The following is a 23,181-nucleotide window of genomic DNA, read 5'->3' on the forward strand; positions in this document are numbered from 1 at the left end:
TTATAAATCCCAGGTGGGCGATCATGTGTTTTAAAAAGCTCATGGCAAAGACAGAATGACTCCGAGTAAAAGCATTCCTGCGGAAGTCCTTGGACCATGTGTCAATTGGTGGAGTTACCGCACAGCCTTGAATGGTCGCCACCTTAAATGGCATAGTCCTTGGCCACGCTGAGATGGAGTCCTGTCACTCTCGCTTTCAGGATTGATTATGTGCTGCTTTTATGGGAACTGCAGATGAAAGAAGGACAAAATAGAGGCATCAGTGGGGTGCATGTAGGCCACAGACACAGCTCTCTATCCCTGAGACACAGATGTCTCTGTCCCTTATGAACCACTGCTCTAGGCTGCAACTGGGAACTTTATGACACCACAGAGGACCAGATCTCTCTCTCTACATCTCAAGCCAACATGTTATGGCTTTCGCAGATGATTTGTCGTCACAACACGATAAAAACATAAATACACATACAGCGAGCAGCTGAGTGTGTTCACATATCCCACAATCTGACACTTTGGATCCACTGGCGGATTTTGGAGGTTGAGGGTTTTTTTTGCATGTGGAAACATGGTCATTATGTGGTTCAAGAGGATGAATGCATGATGATGCAATATGTATATATAGTATTAGATTTAATTCATGTATAGTTTTTTTAAACAACTTTAGTGTTGACATCAGAAGCAGCTACATTCATCACAATGCTACTACCTCATATTTATGAACAGCAAAATCCATTTGTGTCGTAATCCTAATCCTGGTCTTTGTTTTGTTTTGCTTTGTTGACTGTAATCCTCCAGGGAACGCCAGGACGGGATGGCTATCCGGTAATGTCCATTTCATTGTCCTCCTTCAATTAAAGCGCAGCTCACATCTGCTGTCCTGCATGAACAGTATTAGTTGCAGTGTTGTCTTGACTTGTGCTTGTTCTAGTTCTAGTAGTGCTAGTTTTTTGGGGTCAGTACCCTTCTAGAGTAATGGCATTGTGTTGCGACAGAGCAACACCTGGTGGTTCTGTTCAGAACAACACTTTAACAGGCTGAGTGTTCTAATGAGCTGTTGCTATACTATATGGGATTATATTTCATTCAACATATGTGGAAAAGTGTTCTTCTATATATAGTATATAATTTTAATGTTCAGCAATTTGTCTCCCTGATGAAAGAAAACCTACTGCTTTAATGATGTGTGATTTTGCAAAACATAGGAAATTTACTGACTACATCTAGGATTTGACAATTAACAGGGAAGCATCGGCATGTCGCATGTTTTCCATCAACAGGCCATACGTTTCTGCGTCCATGCATCAGCATTATGGCTGTTGCTCCAGAAAATGTTAATTCCCGATATCATAAAAGCAAGGGAACAGTCCGAGAGCATAGCCAACCCCTGCAGACAACCGGGGCCAGATGCAATTGGTTGCATGCCTTGGCAGCCCTCGCGCTGCCGTAAGATCAACAGGGAAATGCAAAAGCCTGTGAAGTGGCTCCAATAATAACAAGCTGAGCGGCTCGGTGCTGGATGTGCTGTGCGTAGCCACATGTGGGCTTAGCTGGACTTCCAGTTCCCTTCGCAGCGATCACTAAACACTCCATCCATCTCGCTCTCGCCATGTGCTAGCGTCTGTTAGCGTTTGGGTGTGTGTGTCTGTGTGTGTGTGTGTGTGCGTGTGTGTGTGTGTGTGTGTGTGTGTGTGAGTGTGTGTGTGTGTGTGTGTGTGTGAGAGAGAGAGAGTGTTCGTGCTTTCCCTTTCACTGTACAGCCCACTCCACTGTCCAGGCCCTGTATTTATGACAGGCATTAGTCCGGTTTGGAATCAGTCACAAGTGCATTGACAGCTGCAGTGCTCTTGGCACGGGTCATCCACTGACCCCAATCGACGTAGCCCCAAACCCAAGCCATGCGTGTTGTGAACTGCAAGCTCAAGTGTTTAGTTTCCCAAAAAGCAAACAAATATGGTCAGTGAGAGCAGGTGGCCTGCAGTGTACTCAAGATGTGTTAAAAGGACAAAAAAAGTTTCAAACTTAAAAGCCCGAACAGAAAGGAACAAGTCCATCATCAAGTTTCCCCCCTGAAAGGAGAGCTTAATGTTTTTCGTTTGATTTAGTTTATTCACTGTTATTGGCTGTTTGCAAACACACTGCCCAGTTGAGAGCGTCCTGTGGGGGTCACGTCTCTGTAGACCTTTCAGCACCTTGATTGCTGTGGACAGCGACCTTCCCTGCTCCCTCTAATGAATGTGCCTGGCTGGGTTCGTGAGGTGGGACCTACAGATGTAAACGCTCCCAGACTCTCCCAGACTCCTGAACATCAAACGCAACGCTGGTTGCAGTCGCCCTCTATTTGTTCTTTTGTTTGATTCACTTTTTCAGTTTTTTTTTTACATTTTTTTTTTTTGAGAGAGGATTCGCTCCGTGGCCTAACACATGTGTGTTAATAAGGACCATGGTGAACACTGACCCGGGGGGGGGGGGGGGGGAGGAGCCCCGTCTTACAGGAACTGGTGCAGTCTTCTGGGCTCTGCCCATTCGTTGGGGTGGGGGGGTGGGGGGGGGTACATGTGGGCCTCGGAGCTCTGGGCAGGTCATTGTGGTCGTTGTCAGCGGGGCTGTCCGAAGCGATTGAGTTCCTGCCCGTCAGGGGAGCAGAAACAGGCACATCTGGGGAACGTCTCCACATGTCTTTCATGCACAGACCACAGGCCCTAGACTCCCTGATGGCTACCTGATCACAGAACATTTTAGGCTTAAGGTCAAAGAAACACACATGCTGAAGACAAACACTGCACGCTTACCTTGTGCTTGTTTCTGCCCTGCATTATGTTTTTCTGTATACATGTGTATTTAAAGGGGAGGGGGGGTGCAGTTAAGCAAAGTAATCCCTTAAGTAGTGGAATCTGAGACCCTTTGCTGGGTCCAAGCAGTTGTGGGAACGTGTTACGACAGCCACGGTCTCGCTGACAGTGTGCAGATGTGAGTGTTCTTAGATGACCTCTTAATGGGAAAGCCCCCAAGAGGCATGTGATTCTCTGGACTCCTGTCATAACGTGTGCGTCCTTGATCCCTCTCTCTCTCTCTCACTCTCTCTCACTCTCACTCTCTCTCTCTCTCTCTCTCTCTCTCTCACTCTCACTCTCTCTCCATCCAGGGCCCTCTCGGCATGGACGGGAAGCCAGTGAGTATCCACATCTGTCATCGCACTGTCAGATTAAGGCACAGAATAACGTGTTAAATGGGGTATAATAGAGGGGCTGTTTCTGCTGTCTGCTCGGTCAGTTCATAGACCGGCTGTGACAGATATATGTGTCACCGAGAGGTTTTCGAACGCAGGGCCACGGGCCGCCGAGCTGCTAGAGGCGCAAAATTCAGTGTTTATGTTTTTTTTTTCTCTCCCTCTCTCTAAATGTCAAAAACCTCTTTTTTTCTCTTCTGCTGCTATTAGGGCATACCTGGACCAAAGGGAAGCCAGGTATGTGAGTCTCGATTCCTTTGTCAGAGTTGTTCTAGGCAGAGTTGTTGTAAGTGCTTTGCGAATGGCAGAGTTTATGTAAACATAGTCATTGAACCAGATACTGGGAAAAAGCAATGGAATATGTTCTCAGGCAGATGGTGGAGAAACAACAACATGTGTGTTTGACCAACTTATCTTTTGCTCCAGGATATACACAATATGTCAGAAGTTATTTATCGGTTATCACATACTAGTTAGCTCATAATCACAATGCTCTCTGGGCTGTAGAGTTGCAGGTCTAAATCTCACCCTGAGTTCTCCTTCTCAGTCTAATTTGTTATGCACTATTTCAGCCAGCATGGATGTGTTTCAGGAATTTGGGAGCCAGAAGTCCAAGTTGTAATTGTACATCAACAATACTTTATTAGTTATTTGAAAGCAACCAAATAGGCTGATACCGGTAATTGTTGGGCAACCTTTGTGTTCTCTGAACACAAAATACACAAAATTACAGACTGAGGTTGGCTTGAGTACTGAAAATTCCACAAGTAAACCAGTGCACTTCCACAATACAGCCACCGAAATACGCAAATTACTTGTGTCATATCCACTGACATTCCACTGTGTTGCTGGTCCAACAGTAAATGCATCTGCAGCATCATTCTGCTAGTAGTTAGACAGATCTCAGGGGTATTGTTGGTTTAGTATAATCTCAAACAGTCCTGTAGTCACTGCTCTACCCAGAATGTGTCAGCGTGGAACATCAGGAAAATCAGAACATCATGAACACGAGAACATCCAAAACCGCGAGAGAATAGAAGGATTTTCAAGTTAACACACTCAGTAGTGATAAGCCACTTGGCCAAAACTGCCCCTTGACGAGGTCAACACCAACTCTGCTTTGTGTCTCAGTTCTCTCTGCTGCAGTCTCTCAAGGCTAGTCTTAGTCCAGTCTCCAGATTAATTGCTCTGCCATACGCATGTGTGTTTACATCGGAGGGGCCTAAGAGGAATGGCTTGAGCAAACGGTGGAGTGTCACACACACACACACACACACACACACACTCACACATGCACACAGACTCACACATGCACACACACTAAAATAAATGAAGTGTTTCAAACTTGGAAGGGGGCTCTTTAAAATCACATTAGCAGTGAGAGTTTACACATAGAAAACAGAAGATCCTCATAAACAGGTTATAATCGCTCCAAGGCACAGAAAACGGGTCGTGTTTTGTGGCTGTCATGCGAGCAAGAAGACAAACAGCTTCATTCCCACTTCGCTAGATGTGCACTGAGTTATTTAACTGCCCTCAAAAAAACGACAATGAGACACATATTTTTTATAGGCAACTGGTTTTTGAATCGTCAAATTCATTCTTCAAATTCAAATACTGTACTGCTATTTTAACATGAAGTCATTCCATTAGCACTCCCTTCATGTGTAAGAGATCTCTCTCTGACGTGAGTGATCTAAGCGTATGGACTGGGCTTTTCAGGGGCTTTAGTTAATACATGGGAAAATGCATTTGGAACGGCAAGGGCCTGAAACAACAGCCCCTGCATTCTGAAACATTTTTAAATGCTGTCCATATGTCAGAGAGCTGTCAGAGGCGGTGAAGCAGAGAGGCCCGCTCATTTTCAAAGACAGTATCAGCAGATGTACTTCAGCTCAATCCTCACATGCGTCCACATCAGGCCCCCGGGCCACGAGCGTCCATGACTTCACAGGATTAATTGCAATCAGGAGAGAGCTGAGGCTCAAATGTGCCTGCAAACTGACTGTGGATGCATCACGCTCTCGCAGATAGTCACCGAATCATCTGTTTCTGTGCACCATGTTCTTAGGTAAGGGCTTTGAGATCTTGGCTTGAGCAATGAGAAAGGGTTGTCATGTTATAAAAATAACAGTTCACTTGTCCAGTGTGCTAATTTTGAAAAGAACCATGAAACTGCTCTTTTGAAACAAAGGATTTTGGAGGAGAGGGTGGGGTGGCGGGGTGGGGGGGGGTGGAGGGTGGGATAGGTTCAAGATTTGATCCTTTCATGTGAGTCTAACTCCTGATCCCGCTGTTGATTTCCTCTGTTGCCAGGGTTTGCCAGGAACCAAAGGAGAAAAGGTACGTTATGAAATCTGTCCATGTGCATTACTGTGCAGTGCACCCCGCTATAAAAGCACTGTAATAAACGTTTGGGCATAATGAAGACCAGACCCTCGACATTACAAGCAAGTGGAACAATGGCCTCTCTGAAGAACACAGGATCGAATTAGATGTCATTTGTGTGGTGCCTGTGTCAAATCCGATTGGCCAAAACTGACTCTTTTTTTCATTCTTTTTCTTTCTTTCTTTGTTTCTTTCTTTCGTCTTCTCTTTCTCAGGGTGACCGAGGAGACACCGGCCCCAGGGTGAGTGCGCAACCTTAAGCACAGCCTCCCTTTGGTAACCCAAGCAGAGATGCGGCCCCAGCTGCCATTGTCATCACTGGGAGCAGCCTCTCTGACCATTAGCAGCCACACTTATCCACATCAGTTAGCCTGCACCGGACAGCGTCGTATCCCTCCAACGCTCCCACCGCTCCCTCCAGCCTCCCTCTCCATCCACCTCCCAGCGGGAGAAAATAGAGTCCGTGTCCAATCAGGAATTTGACCAAAAGGGTCATAATGGTTTTCTATTTATAACAGCCCTAGCCATCACGGGCCAGCCATTTAGGCTGTTTAACGGCAGTGACCTGTAGGCCCCCCCATCGCCCACGAGCCAAATTGGCTCTATTAAAAACAGTTGCTGTCGTCCAGGCCCACCTCTTAAACTGATTATACTGAAGAATGCTTTGAATAGTTCGCATTGCAATATTGTCCACGCGATACTCACTGACGATGGAAATTCTCCCCCAAAACCATTAAGTCATATGAGTGTATTGAAAGAAAGGCGCTTAATTTTCCCATTAATAATCATACGTGCAAAGGGCTGAGTAATGAGAGGAAGTCCGCCTTCTGTGAAATCGTATTTTTAACAGTAACTTGGAGGGAGTTCCTGGAATCACTTAAAAGTTCTTATGAGAAGAACCTCACAACTTTGACTACCCCAAAAAGCAGTCAATTAAAGTGTTTTTTTTGTTTTTTGAGCTCTGAAAAGAGTTTTCTCCTCACAGATGGCAAATTGTTGTGTAACCCGAGTGCCCTTAACAGGTGGACCCGTAGCCTTTCCTCCGTACTTGACCCCTGCGCCCTTGAATGGAGCGAATTAAGCGCAGCCCAGGGTCAGTCGCCGCTGCCTCGTCCATCCATTACTGTCAGTGCTGACGTCCCGCGGCTGCAGGCGCATGCCTATATGCTTATACTTTAACCCATGTCTGTTTGTCTCTCATTGAAACGGCATTCTGCATTTTTTAAAATGCATGAATATAACATGACTAAGGGGAGAATGTCAGCGAATACACAAGCTTAATTAGTCCAGGTCTGAGCTTCATGGATTCACTTTTTTAACTGTGTTTTTGCGGCGTTTTGCCTTCATTTGTGTATGACAGTGAAGAAGGTCCCTGTCAGTGCTTGGACCCATATGTGGTGCAGAGTCTGCAGCCGCGGGCACCACAGCTCCCCCATCTTTAACTTGTCTCTGCTCATTTCGCATCCATACAGTATTCCGCATTTTTGGGATGGATGCTTGTAGCATCACTAGCCAGAGAGAACGTGGGCTGATAGGCGAGCTTGATTGCTCCAGGTCTGAGCGTCGCAACACAACAGCAATGTGGATGTAAGCCCAGATCGCTGTGTTCTGGGTTCCATCATCGCTATTGTGAACTGCGCTCAATAACCAGTGTCACTGTGGGAAGAGAGTGCAGAGAGAAAAATCACTCCGGGGAAAATGTGATTTTACTCTCCTCGACCACAACTATCCGAGCAAAAACCACAGCCCCAACGCAAACCTCATGGCCATTATGTGCGCCTTCCTCTGCGCCAGCTCCTCCAGGCTCCGTGGGAGAAGTGTGGCATCTCCAGACGCAAGCTGCTGTGACAATTAGAGTGGTCAGCGCTGCCATTTAGTCCTATGGAAATGGAAGTCACGTTGAGCTGTGATATTCGGATTGTCACATTTTGCTCTGAACTGCTGGCCCCCCACCATCGGCCTCACCTAATGCTTGAGTAAACAGTGTCTCTCTCCCACTGCTTCTGCATCTGTCATCATGTCCCATCGTGTCCCCCCACCCTGCTCTCTCCTCGCCCTGCACTATACCCCCCTGGCCTTCTGTGCCCCCACCTCAAACTCCATCAATCCATCTCTCTATCTCTCTATCTCCATCTATCTATCCATCCATCCATCCATCCATCCATCCATCCACCCCATCCTCTTACTACCTTATTGTCTGCCCTGCTCTCCCCCACCATGTCCTCTCTTGTTACCCCCACCCTTCTATTCCCAGGGACCTCCTGCGTACCCCAGCTCTGCAGGCCTGTACAATAGAGACAATAATCAGATTCCTATGAAGGTTTGTTCCTCGTACGCCACCCCTTGCCCCCCTCCCCTGCACACACACACCCACACACCCACACACACACACCCACACACACCCACACACCCACACACACACCCCAGAGCTGTCTGTCTCCAAAGCCGTGACACTAGCAGATCTGTGCTGGGGTCCACGGAGGCCCCCTCTGAAGGCTTCTGGTTTTGCAGGTCTTTGATGGGGTCCCGCAGCCTCCTCTCATCTCTTCTTCCTTTCAGACTCTTCCTTTGCTTTTGCTTTTCCTCTTCTTGTGGTGAGGAGAAGGGTGTGTCAGTCACGACTGGCCTCTTTTCACTAGACGCCTAGTTTTCAGCCTTTTGTTGTTCTGTTTTTCTTCCTTTCTTCCATTTTCTCTCTCTCTCTTCCTCTGCTTCTGGGCTCTAGATGGTCTTCCCTCGACATGACCACGGCTTTCTTTCAGGTGACCAGCATGTTTTTCCAAGGCGCCTTCTGAAGGTAGAGCAAGCCTGTTGCATGCCTCGGCTGTATCTTACACTATCTGTCTTTCTTTCTCTCTCTCTCTCTCTCTCTCTTTCTTTATTTCCCTATTCTCTCACTTTCTATTTCTCTCTCTATTCTGCTCAAATCATGCATGTTTTCTTTCTCCTGGCCTTTCCACTTACTGTTATAAGTTCTTTTATAACTTTTTTCTGTTGGGACCCCTGTCTGTTTCCAATTAAAAACTTAGGCTGAAAGTTGGAAAAGTTAAAAACCCCTTCTCATAAAGGCCATTCAAATGAATTGCTTTGTTTTATGGATGTTAAGAAAAGTATAAACCTGCCTCACCAAAAGAATAAAAATAGTCTTTTCTCTTGTCAACGCAAGTGCCCTTTTGTAATGTAATTGGGCCAAAGTTATTTATGTATAATGCCATAACAATCAACCGCAAAATTTTCAGTTTTCCAGCCACACTGGACTGTATTTAACACATTGGGTTTGGCAAACGTCCCCCAGCCTCTGCTTCTGCCATCACGTGACTTAGAAAAGGCCCAGCTGAAATACAAATGACACGCATGCAGCTGTTTTTTTATTGTTACCAATATATGATTATTACATTTGAGCATGACATTGTGACTCATTTTGATGTGTCGTTTTGGTGCCTGCATTTTCTTTCATTCGCCACCCACACATCCACCCACCCACACTTATGTTGTTATGTTAGGGAGACCAAGGCCAAGTGGGGCCCCCGGGCCCTCCAGGGCCCCCAGGAACCCCAGGCCCCAGGGGACCGCCTGGGAACACCGGGAGGGATGGACCGAGGGGGTTCCCTGGCGAGCCGGTACGTACCGTCCCAGGATGTGTGTACCTTAGGGACAGCAGGTCTGATTCACTCATCCATGAGTCACACACTCACTCACACACACACAACACACACACATGCACACACACTCACTTAGACACACACACACACACACACACACACACACTCCTCACACACACACACACACACACACACACATGCACACACTCACTTACACACACACACACACACACACACACACACACACACATACACACACACACACACACACACACACACTCCTCACACACACACACACACACTCACTCACACACACACAACCCACACACATGCACACACACTCACTTACACACACACACACACACACACACTCCTCACACACACACCCTCACACACTCCATCACACAATCCATCACACACACACATACACACACCCTCACACACTCCATCACACACATACACTCACCAGGTGCTGCAGCGCCAGAGAGGGAGGTGACTCTCACTCGAGCCTAATGACTCACCATTAGTTACTACAATTAAACACATCCAGCCTGTCCCTCCAATCCACACACATGTCTTATCAGTGAGCCATACAGATCCCTGCCACCCAGACATACCGACCAGGCCAAGAAACCCACTGCTCCATCGCTCTTGGAAGGGAAACAATGAGCAAATTCCAATGAGCAAGTTCTACACCCCAACCCCCCCCCTCCCCCCAACCCTCGCCCCTCTCCTCCCCCCCCCCCCCAACCCTCGCCCCTCTCCTCCCCTGTCCCGTGTCTGTCAAGCACTGAACCCAAAAGGCTCCGCACACACAACCCGGGATACCACAGATGCGACAGCTCAAAGCTGACGTTCACATTGAGAGCAGATGTTCCAGGGTCAGCCAGGCTCAAAGGCCATTTCCTGTTGTTGTGTCCCTTAATTGTGTTTATCTAAGCTCACTGAAACCACCTCATTAGCAGCTTGAGAGGGCTGATGGCTGAGCCTGTTGCTTCTCACCAGACGCGTGGTGTTAACAGAAAAGACACTCTGACGTCGCAGAGATTTATTTACAACCCAGACTCTAGTGTCCCAGCAGGCTTTGAAGCCCATCCCATAATTCAATGCGTTGAGACCTGTCACCAAGTCTCATCATTAGACCATATGCATGCGAGTGAAGCATAGCCTGTTATACTATTTGAAGTGTCTATATGACATATCTTCCAAGAACATCAAATGCCTCTTCTGATGTGGAAGATAATGATGTAATATCTTTGTCTTAAAGAGTTTTGACTTGAGGATGTAAATCATTTGGTGGGACCTCTCATCATCGAAAAGCATATTTTCATTAAAGGACGCCTGTTTAAAGAGACTTTCCCTTTAAGGCTACTCAGAGTGTAGTGCTTGCTGTTTTAATGCTGGGAGAGTTTAGAGAGGCTTTGTGTTTGTACAATGCCCTCCGTCTGTGTTTTCGGGCAAACAGGCCAAAGAATTTATGACGGGAAGAGAGGGCTTAACATTTCATTCTGCTATGAAGTTGTTGTTTTTTGTCTGTTTAACTTGTGAGGTAAATTGTGCTTAACTACAAAAGAATGTGAGGCAAGGACATAGGAGCCCACAACTCAGCAGTATTTCACCGAGCAGACCCACAACCAAGCTGTATACTGACCCCTAGTGGTTATTGAAAGAAATTACTCCTCATAACTGTTCACATTCATGTAAGGTGTTTTTAAACCTTCATCTGTCTTTCACAGGGACCTCCCGGACGTGATGGCATTGAGGTGACATTTTGTGTTTTCTTTACCTCTTTACTACTCACATACAGTATATTTTATTTATTAACATTTCTATTAATATAATGTATGTAGTTAGGACAAAATAGGGGTAGAATAGAATGCTATAGAATAGATTTTAACTTAAAATTCTAACCTTTAACAGGGACCGAGAGGGCTCCCAGGCATTCAGGTCAGCAACTCAAATACACTTAATACAATAGCCACATGTAATAGTGCATGCACACATAGACACATGCGTGCAGACTCTTTCACACACTCTCTCAAGGTGACTTGAAATGTGTATGTGCTTTCAGGGTGATGACGGTGAAGATGGCGGGCCAGGGCCACAGGGACCTCCAGGAATAAAGGTACTGTTGTCTGGTCTGCTGTGACCAATATAACGAATATTTATAGTAAAATCCAGAGTTTTTCTTCTGTAAGAACTGAGAAGTCTAGAGCCCCAGTATCAGTGTGTGTTCCCTGGTCACAGTACTGGTCAGTGGTCGTCATGAGTTCATGTGTTGTCTTTGTCTCCTGTTGGTGATGTGCAGGGAGAACCTGGCATGTCGGGTGGTCCCGGAGAGAGGGGCATCGACGGGCTCCCAGGGATGAAGGTGAGCTACCAGCCTGTCTGCCATCAGAGTATCACATAATCAGCAGGGCTCAGCATCTGGTGAGGTTTAGGAACAGAATGAGGGGATGAGGTTTAGCAACAAAAAAAAAAAAAAAACTAGAAAAGAATGTCTATTGCACAGAAGGTAGCCTGACGTCGTCATACTCAAATTCTAGTCAGAATATGAGTCTGATACTGCTCCATTGGGACGTGATTATGGGGCGTGTTTCAACTGATACAGTGGGGAAAATGCCTCTGCACTCAATTGGATGGTCCTAACCAATCAGAGCAACGAAATAGTTTAACATGAGCTGTAGGAAGAACACCCGAGCCATCATTCGTCTCCACAAATGCCTTAACATTGTTTTCTGGACGTTTTTTAAAGTTATTGCGCTGTCAATATCTTGTACAACACCCGGAAGCGAAATCTAAGACAACGAAACACGTAGCAGGGTAGGCTATTCGGAAAAACAGATATTTCCCCTCCTTCCTTTTTTAAAATAATTCTGTTCATACCGATGCTAAAAAAAGCTGGGGAAGGGTGTCGCAAACCCCTCAAGCAAAAAGGTGGCCAATCAGAGATTTCAAACAAACGAGGGAACGACATGTCACAATGCAAAAACACTGTTTTCCCTTGATGAAGGTGAAACTGGAGTTTTCCCAAATATCCACTTTAGCCGGAGTTTTCAGAAATAGTCTATTTCAGTGATAAAACCTCCGTTTTCGAGTAAATAAAAGGTCAAATCGCATGGAAATTTCCTAGAAGCCATCTGTCTAGCAACAGCGTTTTTGTTGCAAACAAAATCAACCTAAGCGTGCTCAGTGCACTGTTGCTCTGTCCATCATCGTACAAAGCCCAATTTGATTGGTCCGAACAGCTCTGGTCCGGGCATAGTTGCTCCACAACGGAACAAGTCCAGACCAAACTTCCTGACCTCAAATGTTGTGGGCGGGGCTAAGTTCGGCTGGCATCCAGGCTACACATAAGGCACTAGACCGAAACACATCTGACACTGAAATCTATGAATCAATGAAATTCTAATAAATTAATTAGTTCATGCAAAGTGCAACTCTTTCTCTTTTTTTCTGATACTAAGTCATAAGTTTGGTCCAGAATATTGAGTGAGCCCTGCTTCCAGGTTTAACAAATATCCAGATAAGCAAATTTGCTTATGCTTTAATGGCATCTGACAGAGGATTAGCGTGTGATATAAGTAAGCATATGTCTGGTATATATACATAATGTGGTGATGTCTCTACAGGGGGAGAAGGGTGATTTTGGAGAGCAGGGGCCTCAAGGAATTATGGTGTGTAATACTCTCTGTGTGTGTATTTTGTGCATCGTATTTGAGTGTTTGTGTGTAGTTCTCCCTTTGTGTACTTTTGTATATTTTTGTACACCGTATGTATGTGTGTTTGTGTGTTAAGTACCTGGATGTTTGGCTTAACTCCATCTCTTGTCTGTGTAGGGTTTACCTGGAGAAAAAGGAGCCCCTGGTTCATCCGAGGGAATTGACCTCACTGGAGAACTCTTCCACGCTCTTAGGGTCAGTTACTATGGAAAGCTGGTATTCTGTGATGGAATTTGTATTCCGTTGTACAAACAAAGCATTCATATGCACTGCACATGTGCACTGTATGCATCTTATGCTTTTGTGTGTTCACGTCCATTGTCTACAAATTTCATGCAAATATGTCCCTGTTTCCCTTTAGGGAGCTCCAGGGCCGCCGGGAGAACCAGGACTCAAGGCAAGACCACCCTGTCTCTACAGATATTTAGTTTGACAAGGCACTAGGCAGGACAACTGATGTTTGTGGCACCACCCCTCCCTCTGCCCGTGTTTAATTTGAATGCAGTGGGTCTGGACATATGATTGCAAGTGATGTGGTAATGCTTGTCACATGTGTGTTTGTTTGTATCGCTCTTGCAGGGAGAAGACGGCTTCCCTGGCCAACGCGGAGCAGATGGAGCACAGGTGGAGTAATATCTGACCATATCTGACCATATCTGACCTGCGCCCACCATGATTATCATTCAGCATGAACGCACCGAGTAGGACTTTCTAGAGACGTGTTTGAAATGTGTATGGAAATGGGCCTTGTCCTCCTCCACAGGGCCCGCAGGGTGAGAGGGGAGAGGACGGGAGGCCAGGGTACCCTGGGGAGAAAGGAGAGAGGGGGGAGATGGGGCTGTCTGGCCCGTCGGTGAGTCTGCTGATTATACACAATACATATACATTCATATGTGCATATATACATACATATATGCATACATGCCTACATACACAGAGCAACTGACAAAGAGCAAAGTACGTTGCATACAAACTAAAACTATATGGAACATATGGAAGCAATGCACTAACCCACAAATGCGCACAAATGTACCTGTCATCTGTTTAGAGAGATTTTGTGTAAGGTGGCAGCATTTGAAACTGTGTGAGAGTGGGCCTGCCGGAGGACACATTGTGTTTCCTTAAAGGAGAATTCCGGCAATTTTTAAAATCATGCCCCCAAAGTGTAGCACTGTAGCTGCCTGCTCTAGCTGTTAGCTGCAGCATTTTTTTTGCCATTTAGCCGACAGTACTCGGTGACCTCTGGGAAACAGAGATCTATGTGAAAAATTGCTAGAGTGTGAACCAACACAGCCTGTTTGGTCATTATAATTTGACCACCCATTTTGACCACCCATTTCATTTAAAAAAGATTTGACTTGCCATAGTATTGACATACTTGCATCACTTTGTCAGGGTATGGATGGCCAAAAAGGAGAGAAAGGAGACGCCTGGATTCAGGACAACCTGGTAAGATTAGCATGTCATCACCTGTACAGGGCAAACACACGGAATGGGAATGGTGCCATGGCTTGTTTACATACATGCTTGCTAAGCTTAAGAAGTTACATAACAATGGGAAATCAGACAGGTGTTATGGCCTTTTTAAATCTCTCTTTCTCTCTCTCTCTCTCTCTCTCTCTTTCTCTCTCTCTCTGCTATATTTAAGCAATATGGAACAAGTGAGAGTTGGGTTGGTAAAGGATATCCCCACAGCTGTGGTTTGGCAGCATATAACCACAGCCGTAGGTGTGACCTTTACCAACACCATGACCATGAGTGTTATATTGCTTTTATATAACAGTTCCACTTGCAACTAGTGAACCGTAAAGACATCAAATTGTGTTTTTATCATTCATTTTGATTTTGGCTCGTTCATCCTCTGCCTCTCAAAAATAGTTCTAATCAATAGTCTTGGCAGTTACTGTTGCTAAACAACGGAAACTCTGTACATATACTTTGTATACTCACTTGTCCTCACGTTCCATGTTAATCTGAACATTCACCATACTCCATTGACTCCGTCTTCTCACTCAGCAACAGTCAAATGTGACATTATGAAATCGATGCTCTCTCGTTCATGTCATACATGTCAGACGTCATTCATGTCAGACAGTTTAGTACTAAATGTGGAGTGATTACGAGTGGGGATGTCCTAAGATATTGCCTATCATGGAAAGCCTCTCGTCCAAACAGACACCAGTAATAAATGTAGCATTGTTTAACTGAGGTGTACTGGTCCCCTCCTCGCTGCAGGCACAGATCATCTCACTGCCTGGACCTCCAGGGCCAGCTGGCCCCCCAGGGCCCCCGGGTCACCAGGTGAGTCTAACCAGATGCAGAGAACATCTGAACAACAAGGGTGAAGATCCTCCATTATGCCAATTTTGCGAAATGCCCCTGTCAGTGAGACATATTTTGACCTGTTGCCCTGCCTTGAAAACCAAAAAGCAACGATTTTATCACCAAAATTCTAAGGTCCCACCTTTGAAGATTTTAGAATTTGTTACTAGCATAGATTTTTAAAAACATATTTAAGCTTCTATAACACACAATGCTCTGGTCATTAAAAGCCTTAGTTGCTGAAATGGCCTTAAATTAAACAAACAAAAAAACAATCTAAAGGACAAGCCATTGTAATAAAAATCTAATCTAAATGCATTTGCCTTTGAATAGTGTAGACTTTCATATGAAGCGTGACTTCACAGGCACACTAACACAGGCATTGTTTTTCAGGGTCATGGAATACCTGGCCCCAAGGTAAGAATTCTTTTGACCATTACATAAGCTACTTTAGACGGGAAAAATGTTGCCGTTAAACAACAATTTTGTGCTTTGAAAAAATATCTAAATTTGTATGTATGTCAAAACACAATATAGTTTTACATGTAGCTTAATGTTCAACCCAGAGAGTATTCATAACATTCATTTTTGTGTGGAACTTTTTCATTGGATTCAAATAGTTAATCCATGCAAATTGTTTGTATGTAATAACTTCTGAATAGATCAAAACATGACTGAAAAGATTGTACCAGCTCAAAGCTCACTCCAATGTTGCTGACATAAAGGCACATAGAAAGAGGAAATCAAACTCACCAAACCAGTACAGCACTGATACATTTCCTCAGGCCATTTTCAGAAAATCTTCATGAAACTATGCACCTAATCTCAAATCAAGTGTTCACTGACTTGTAAGCTTTCCTGAAAGAGCTTGTGTGGCTCTGAACGCTTTGCACCACATTGTACTACCCACTATTTTGTACTACCCAAAGTTGTCCATTTTCCTTTACGCAGTTTTTACTTCACAAATAGATTTTAGCCACTAATATGTTCCCCCTAACCTGTCCTTAAAGTTGGAAAGCTTCACTTAAATAAACTCTGGTGGCGTAGAGCCAAAACATACATTGAGTAACAGAGTGAGAAGTGTTGTACTACATCATGACCTACAGTCCACAGTAACTCATGGCGGTAGCCTATACGAGTGTGCAGACTTGTGTGATAGTATGTGATAATGAAGTGATAATGTAGTCATGTTGTGTTAATGAGGATGTTTATTTGGTGTGATGTGTGAAGTTGGACTTTGTGCACTCAGGGGGAGCCGGGCGAGGCGCTGAGAGGAGAGAAGGGGGAGGTGGGAGAGCAGGGCGCCCCCGGCCCAAGAGTGAGTCCCCAACAGCACTGCACATGTCCATGCCTCACCAGTCACTAGACACAGATGGGCCTCAGCTCAGACAGAATCATGGATAGAATAGAATAGAATAGGATAAAATAGAATAGAATAGAATAGAATAGAATAGAATAGAATATAATAGGATAGAATAGAATATGATAGAATAGAATAGAATAGAATAGGATAGAATAGAATAGGATAGAATAGGATAGAATAGAATAGAATAGAATAGAATAGAATAGAATAGAATAGAATAGAATAGAATAGAATATCTGAATTGTCATTACACAAGTACTGTAGCCTCTGTAAATAATGCCATGGAGGACAGTAAATAGATGTAAATAGAAATAAGAGAATAGGATTAATAGCAATAAATGAACAAAAGGTGTAGCCCAAAACAGTCTCACTGTCAAAACACTGGTTGTGTCCATCCCCTATCCTGTGCTTCTTTTGATGATTTGCCTTGTGATGATTTTGTTTTAAAATTATGTGTAACTCTCTCTCCCATGCCCAGGGCGCTCCTGGTTCACCAGGTGCTGATGGATTAGTCGGCCTTCCAGGTTCCAAAGGAGAAAAAGTTAGTACCTTTTCCATCCATTTGTGTCTGTCTCTGTGGAAGTGTACACATCTTAACATGTGACCTTGAATGATTCTTGTCCTGGTAAGAATCAGCGACGTGACTTGAATATTTAATGCACTTTTATGTGAATGTAATGCTATTAATAATCAGACTCTCATCTGGTCGGAAACATTGTTTCATTATTATTCTCTTCTTACATGTGTCTGGCCACAGGGCAAACAAGGCCTGCCTGGATTAGATGTGAGTATTGGATTCCATTTGTGGGGGAGTGGAGTCATGCTTAAGATTGGTTGCATTTAGTGTGATAAATGGATCTTTTCTGGGCTGTGATTGGTCCTGAGAGTGTGTTTGATGTGCAGGGTTTCCCAGGGCTCATGGGAGAGAAGGGGGACACGGGAGGCAGAGGAGAGAAGGTTGGTGCTGCACCTATTACACTCAGTAACCAGCCAGCCAGCTGGAGATGCGCCCAGGCATGTGCTCAAATCAATGAGTCATGGGGTTATGGAGGTTATGATAAAATGTTCATCGCTCTTTCTCTTTCACTCTCTCTCTCTTTCTCTTTTTGTCTCTCTCTCTATATGTCTTTCTTTCTCTTTCACTCTCTCTAGCTGCTTTCAGACATATCCTCTGCAGTATATGCGGAGCTTTGTCAAACGGAGGTCTGATAGATAAGATGCTAACATGATGACATTATGCAATCATATGTGTGAACAACACCTATGATCGCACATTAACAGAATCTCTGTGTGATTCAACAGGTTGAACGTGGTTGAACATGCACATGAACAGAATCTCTGCATGTTCTTTGCTTCGTTCAGACACAAGCTCATTTACATAATGTCTGTCGTAAATACTAGGAGGGTAGTAGTGTAACAGCCGGCTAAGTTTAGAATTCCAAATGGCCAGTTATGTTGTTCAGATATACGGCTCAACCGCTCATCCACAGAACATGCAGACTTACACATAGGTCTGACAACAGCTTCTCTCTTTCTTTCTTTTTCAGTTTCCCTCTCCCTCTATCTTTCATTCTCTTTCTCTCTCTCTCCCTTTCATTCTCTTTCTCTCTCTCTCCCTTTCACTCTCTCTAGCCTCTCTCTCAAACATTTAACTAACATAACAACCAGTGACAACTTATTGAACAGCATTACTAAAGTGGTCATTTTGACCAAATTCCATACTAACAAACCAATTAAACTGCAAATAGTTTGACAGCATGAAAGTCAACCTAGGGCACTCAAATTAGACACTGCTTATCGTACCAAGCGATCACACTAGACTAGCCAAACACACTGAACTTTTCCGATCAAAGGTTCTTGAGCATGGTACGGATTGTCTAGTGTGAGTACACCCTTGAAGAGGAAGAGGAAGAGGCATGTCTCACCTCTCTTCTCCGTCCCACAGGGTGACCGTGGCCCAGGGGGGAAGAAGGGCCTGAAGGGTCAGAAAGGCGAGCAGGGTCCTCCTGGATTGGACCAGCCCTGCCCTGTGGTACGTCACCAACTCATCTCATATGTATAGAAAGTGGACCTCTAAAGTGGACTGCTTGTTTAATGCTGTAGACCCAGTAACATCCTTCCTACTAGGGGCTCCATATCTTTACTCTCAGCTGTGAAACATGAGGCTTCATGATAGATCATTTTTTTACTGAACTTTAGAAGGATTAAACTTTTACAGATTCTTTATACCCATGAAAGTTATATGAGTGTTCCGTGTATGGTAGTGTGGAGATGTGGTACGTGAGTGTGGAAAGATTCAGACAGACATGAACATAACAGAGAACTGAATGAATTTCAATGGCAGGCTGCCAGCGCGTTAAAAGGACATGGCGGGGAAGCAGGGCTGCTCCCTGACGCCCCCTGCCCCCTGGTACAGTATCCTGTGTGTTCTGTGTCTATGTGTCTCCCACGACCCCCTCATCATCGTTCAGCTAACCCGCAGGCAGTGGTTACTGTACTAGGTGGAAATTTAAAATAAATACCTCACCAGTCTCACCAGTCAACATACTGGGACCAGGAAAGGAGTTTGAATTGTGTGTTTGTTTAGGTGGATGACGTCAATCAATAATCAATGATGCAACTCGATCAGGGATTCTGAACATTCGTATGATTGCCACTTAGTCAGTACATGCATGATGGCCTAAAACTGAAAGCGGGCTAACAGGAAGCAGGAAACCCCCTATTACTACCTCCCTTCTCCGCTCACTGCCTTTAAAGGCGTTTTCGAAGAGTAGAATTAAGCATTTCCTGATTACCACAATGACCACTGCCGGTGGGGCCTGTGAGTATGGCTTGTGTTGTGATGTCTCTTATTGTGGCTCAGGGTAACCAGGCTCTCTTTTGTAGCATTTCAGTCAACTAGCTTTGACTGTCAGTGCATGGTACCAGTACTTAACCTGCATATGTTGTTTAACCCAGCCTGGTTACTCTCTGTGATTTCTTTCATTCATGACAGATGATCACACCTTATGATATTGCACTCCATCTAGAACCATTGCCCCTAAACACACTCAAATCAGAGTTAGACACATTCTAAATATGTGTGGAGATGTATTGCCTGTGTGTGCATGGTGATCAATTTGTTTGAGGTTTTTTTTTTTTGCCCTGTGTTTTTGTGTGTATGAAAAATGACTCCTTGTGTGGTTGTGATTGTGATGGAATGACCTCATAATGTTTGTATTCAGTGCCCCCCCCCCCTCCCCTTCTCATTAAAGGGTGCAGATTGCAGATTGCAAATCAGTGCAGTGATTGCCTGCCTCTTTGTGTTTGCCTGCGGTGGTCCTCTCCTGTCCCTCAGTATGGTCAGAGCTTTGGATGGCATGCAATAACTACACCTATTCTATATCTGCCAACAGGGTCGAGATGGGCTGCCCATACCAGGATGTTGGAACAAGGTCTGTATTCTCTGTCCTTCTGTCTCAGCATTCTTAGACTCAAATTTCTACACGGTTCATAAATACTGTTATTATGTGATATTGACATTTCTCTCTATTTTACTCTCTTGCAGTGATCGTTGACTTGGAAGCATGGGATTTGTACATATCGATATATATTTTGCAGCTAACACACTTTTTGCCCTTTTTAACATTTTCTATTTAATATATGGAGGATTTATATAGGATCTGTCTATTTTTTTTGGTGTTTTGTTTTTATATAAACTATGGCACTATGGTTTGAATATTTGAATGAAGGATGATTCTATGGCATTATAGCATGATGCTTTGTAACAGACACCTGAATGGAAACGTATGGGAGACTAGTAAATGACAGCGCTCATAGGATGGACAGAGAATGCTGCTACACCTCTTGAGGGAAGGATATGAGGTCAAAAAATAACAAACACAACATCATATGATTATTGGAATAGGATGTACATTCTGTTACTTACCATATGCAACATACACACCAATAGCATGACCCTCTTTATCAGCAGAATATATGATGTTCTGGATCCAAGACAGCCACGGCCTACATTTTGTCTACCAGGCTTTCTGCAAATGGTTTGAATTCACGTTAAAGTGACCTCAACTCTCAGGAATTCTATCTTTTCACATTAATCATATCGACAAAAAACTCTGCAAAGCAATATAATTAGAACAGAAAACACCAAACAGGTAAACTAAGATAATGCAGTGGTGAGGTATGAAGTTGTATTTTTGTTTGTTTTGTACTTTTTAAATAATGTGTGTTCTGAAAACTGCTTAGCTATGGAATCTTAACGAAAGCCAGTTTGAATATTAAGATACTTTGTTATTACCTGATCAGTTTAAGATCTTAATGGTTGTTGATGTAATGTGCACATAGCTGGTTGTAAATAACATGTCTATAGTTAGAATTATTGAGGACATTTCAGTGTCTTAAGTATGTGTGTCTTTTCAGTATCATTTGTGTATATTTCTTTAAAATACCCGTTGGATTAAACATACATTTTGTTAATTATGTCTATTACAAGTTCTGTGCATCAAATGGACATGATCGTTCAATCCACACACATCAAATTTTATGGACACTGTGGAATATTTACTAAAACTTTTGATGCAGTACTGCACCTGTGCCTGCCATATTGTAGAATACACCCATCTTTCCTGGGACATACATAGTTTTTTTTTATGTTTTCCCGTTGCTGTTGACGATACTGTAAAGGGATTTTCATGGAGTAAATCTAAAATACCAAATTTTTCAGGAAACCGAGATAATAAAAAAGTTCAGATAAACATTGTTTGTTAAGTGAATTATGTACATGTTATCTGTTTGCAAAAGAAATAACTAGATTTGTGTTAGAACCCCAAACTCAGGAGTGAATTGCCAATGGAGGTTAGCCGTTATGACTGTCTGTGGCTCTGCTTGTCAGACAGGCTGCATGCAGGATACACATCTGTGTAACCTGAGCCTACTCAAGTCTGGTTTGATTGTGATGTGGTAGTCAGGGGTGCTGTTAGAAATGGTGGGCCCTATGACAGAATGTAACAAAGGACCTTCCCAATAATGACAATGTTGGTCATGAGGGCAATATTGGTCAAGTTCTATGTGGGGAAAGCATTCTATTGGGAGAATTCAGGCTGTATCCACCGGGTAGAGCATTGGCCACTGCAGGCCACCATCCTATAAAGAAAGCAGACAAGGTCGTAAGCCAGAGACAGGATGTTTGAGATACAATATACTGGAGAGGTATCAGAGAGCTTTGAAAGTGGATAATAATTCCTTTGAGGCTGATCTTGTCACAGTAACATGTTGTTTTGGCAACTGTTATGCTAGAATCTAAAGATAGGGGATATTGATATACCCATAGGTGGGCTGGGTTTTTGGAGTTTTGCCATTGCCTTTCCACTGCCCTAAGTTTAGCCCATTCTCGGATAACATCAGAAAGATACAGGTTCGTGCCGAATCAGATGGTGTTGTTTGGAAACGGAGACGGTACAGGAAAGAGGTGAGAGTTGTGTTAAGCCTCTCTTGCATCATTAAGACTAGCATCATTAGCAAGCAAGGATCATTCTACTGATATAAGTACAACAGTGGACGCTGAGGAAGAGAAACAAGTTCACATTAGAGACCCCGAGGTGAAGGAATAACCATAGTGGCCGTGAGGAAATCTGGTAAGTGCAAAGCAACGGCAAAGTGGTGTGGGCAGTGGTAACCTTTTGATTGGATACAACTCATGACCACTATTGTAATCAATTGAATAACTTAACCACAGACAAATTATTGTACATTTTCTGCAATGTGATGTAGGAGCTCATTGCTTATGCATATACAGTTCAGACAGAATTATAGCCTATACCTTGTAAACACTCTGACAGCGGAGAAGCTGACCTGGATATGTTTAGCTGTGGCCAACATACATTTGTGGTTCAACAACCTGATGTAAATGCAATAGAGCAGATATAAATAGCTTGGTGGAGCTCCACTCCAGCAGGAACACCTCTGGCGTGTGTGTGTGTGTGTTTGTATGTGACCAGAGACATTACCCCTCAACAACACTTGAAAGGCACTTCTTGCTGCCTATAAAGTCCTATGTCCACAGTATAGGCCTAACTGCATTGGCTATTGGCATTATGGTACAGCCATGAATGTCCCTGAAATGTCCATAACCCATAACAGACCAAAATGAATAGATCACATTAGTTTTGTATTTAGTCTGAACCACTAACATAAGTGTCAGTAGATTGTCATAAATTACAGAAAATTAGTTTCTGAGTGCTACTTATAATCTAATAAAACTGTCTACATTACCCAGATGGCCCACTTATCATAAAAACAAAGGCCAACACCTTTCAGTGTCACACCTACACTTGGATCAGGCAGGTAATCTAAATAACAGACACATGGGTGGGAACAGGGGGAAAGCCATCAAGCACTGTTCAGAGAAAGGAACACAGAAACTTCATTATCATAGAGACAGTATTCATTTGCATCAGTTCATTTATAATGTGGGCAGCAAACTGTTGTCTTGGTGCTGCCCTACCTAACTGTGCACACGGTCTGTAGTTGTTCATTATAAGTGATGCAAATGTATATGCA

The 23,181-nt window shown here is 44.0% G+C and overlaps 1 protein-coding gene across 1 annotated transcript; it reads left to right on the top strand.

Moving 5' to 3' along the window:
- The first annotated feature begins 776 nt into the window (after positions 1 to 776).
- On the top strand, positions 777 to 21,377 carry col23a1b (collagen type XXIII alpha 1 chain b). The gene is made up of 26 exons (XM_076273799.1): positions 777 to 822; positions 3,143 to 3,169; positions 3,437 to 3,463; positions 5,543 to 5,569; positions 5,830 to 5,856; positions 7,869 to 7,934; positions 9,118 to 9,234; positions 10,953 to 10,979; positions 11,137 to 11,163; positions 11,288 to 11,341; positions 11,525 to 11,587; positions 12,849 to 12,893; positions 13,056 to 13,133; positions 13,300 to 13,335; positions 13,518 to 13,562; positions 13,702 to 13,791; positions 14,334 to 14,387; positions 15,174 to 15,239; positions 15,654 to 15,677; positions 16,510 to 16,578; positions 17,102 to 17,164; positions 17,381 to 17,407; positions 17,527 to 17,580; positions 18,569 to 18,655; positions 20,019 to 20,057; positions 20,171 to 21,377. The coding sequence occupies exons 2-26, from the start codon at positions 3,155 to 3,157 to the stop codon at positions 20,171 to 20,173; spliced, it is 1,230 nt and encodes a 409-aa protein (XP_076129914.1). The 5' UTR covers positions 777 to 822; positions 3,143 to 3,154; the 3' UTR covers positions 20,174 to 21,377.
- The last annotated feature ends 1,804 nt before the right edge of the window (positions 21,378 to 23,181 follow it).

The sequence above is a fragment of the Alosa pseudoharengus genome, unplaced genomic scaffold (assembly GCF_046254945.1).
Source record: "Alosa pseudoharengus isolate Yale_2024_CS ecotype anadromous, Long Island Sound unplaced genomic scaffold, YU_APseudo_1.1 YU_APseudo_1.1_scf_8, whole genome shotgun sequence".
NCBI classification, from domain to species: Eukaryota; Metazoa; Chordata; class Actinopteri; order Clupeiformes; family Clupeidae; genus Alosa; species Alosa pseudoharengus.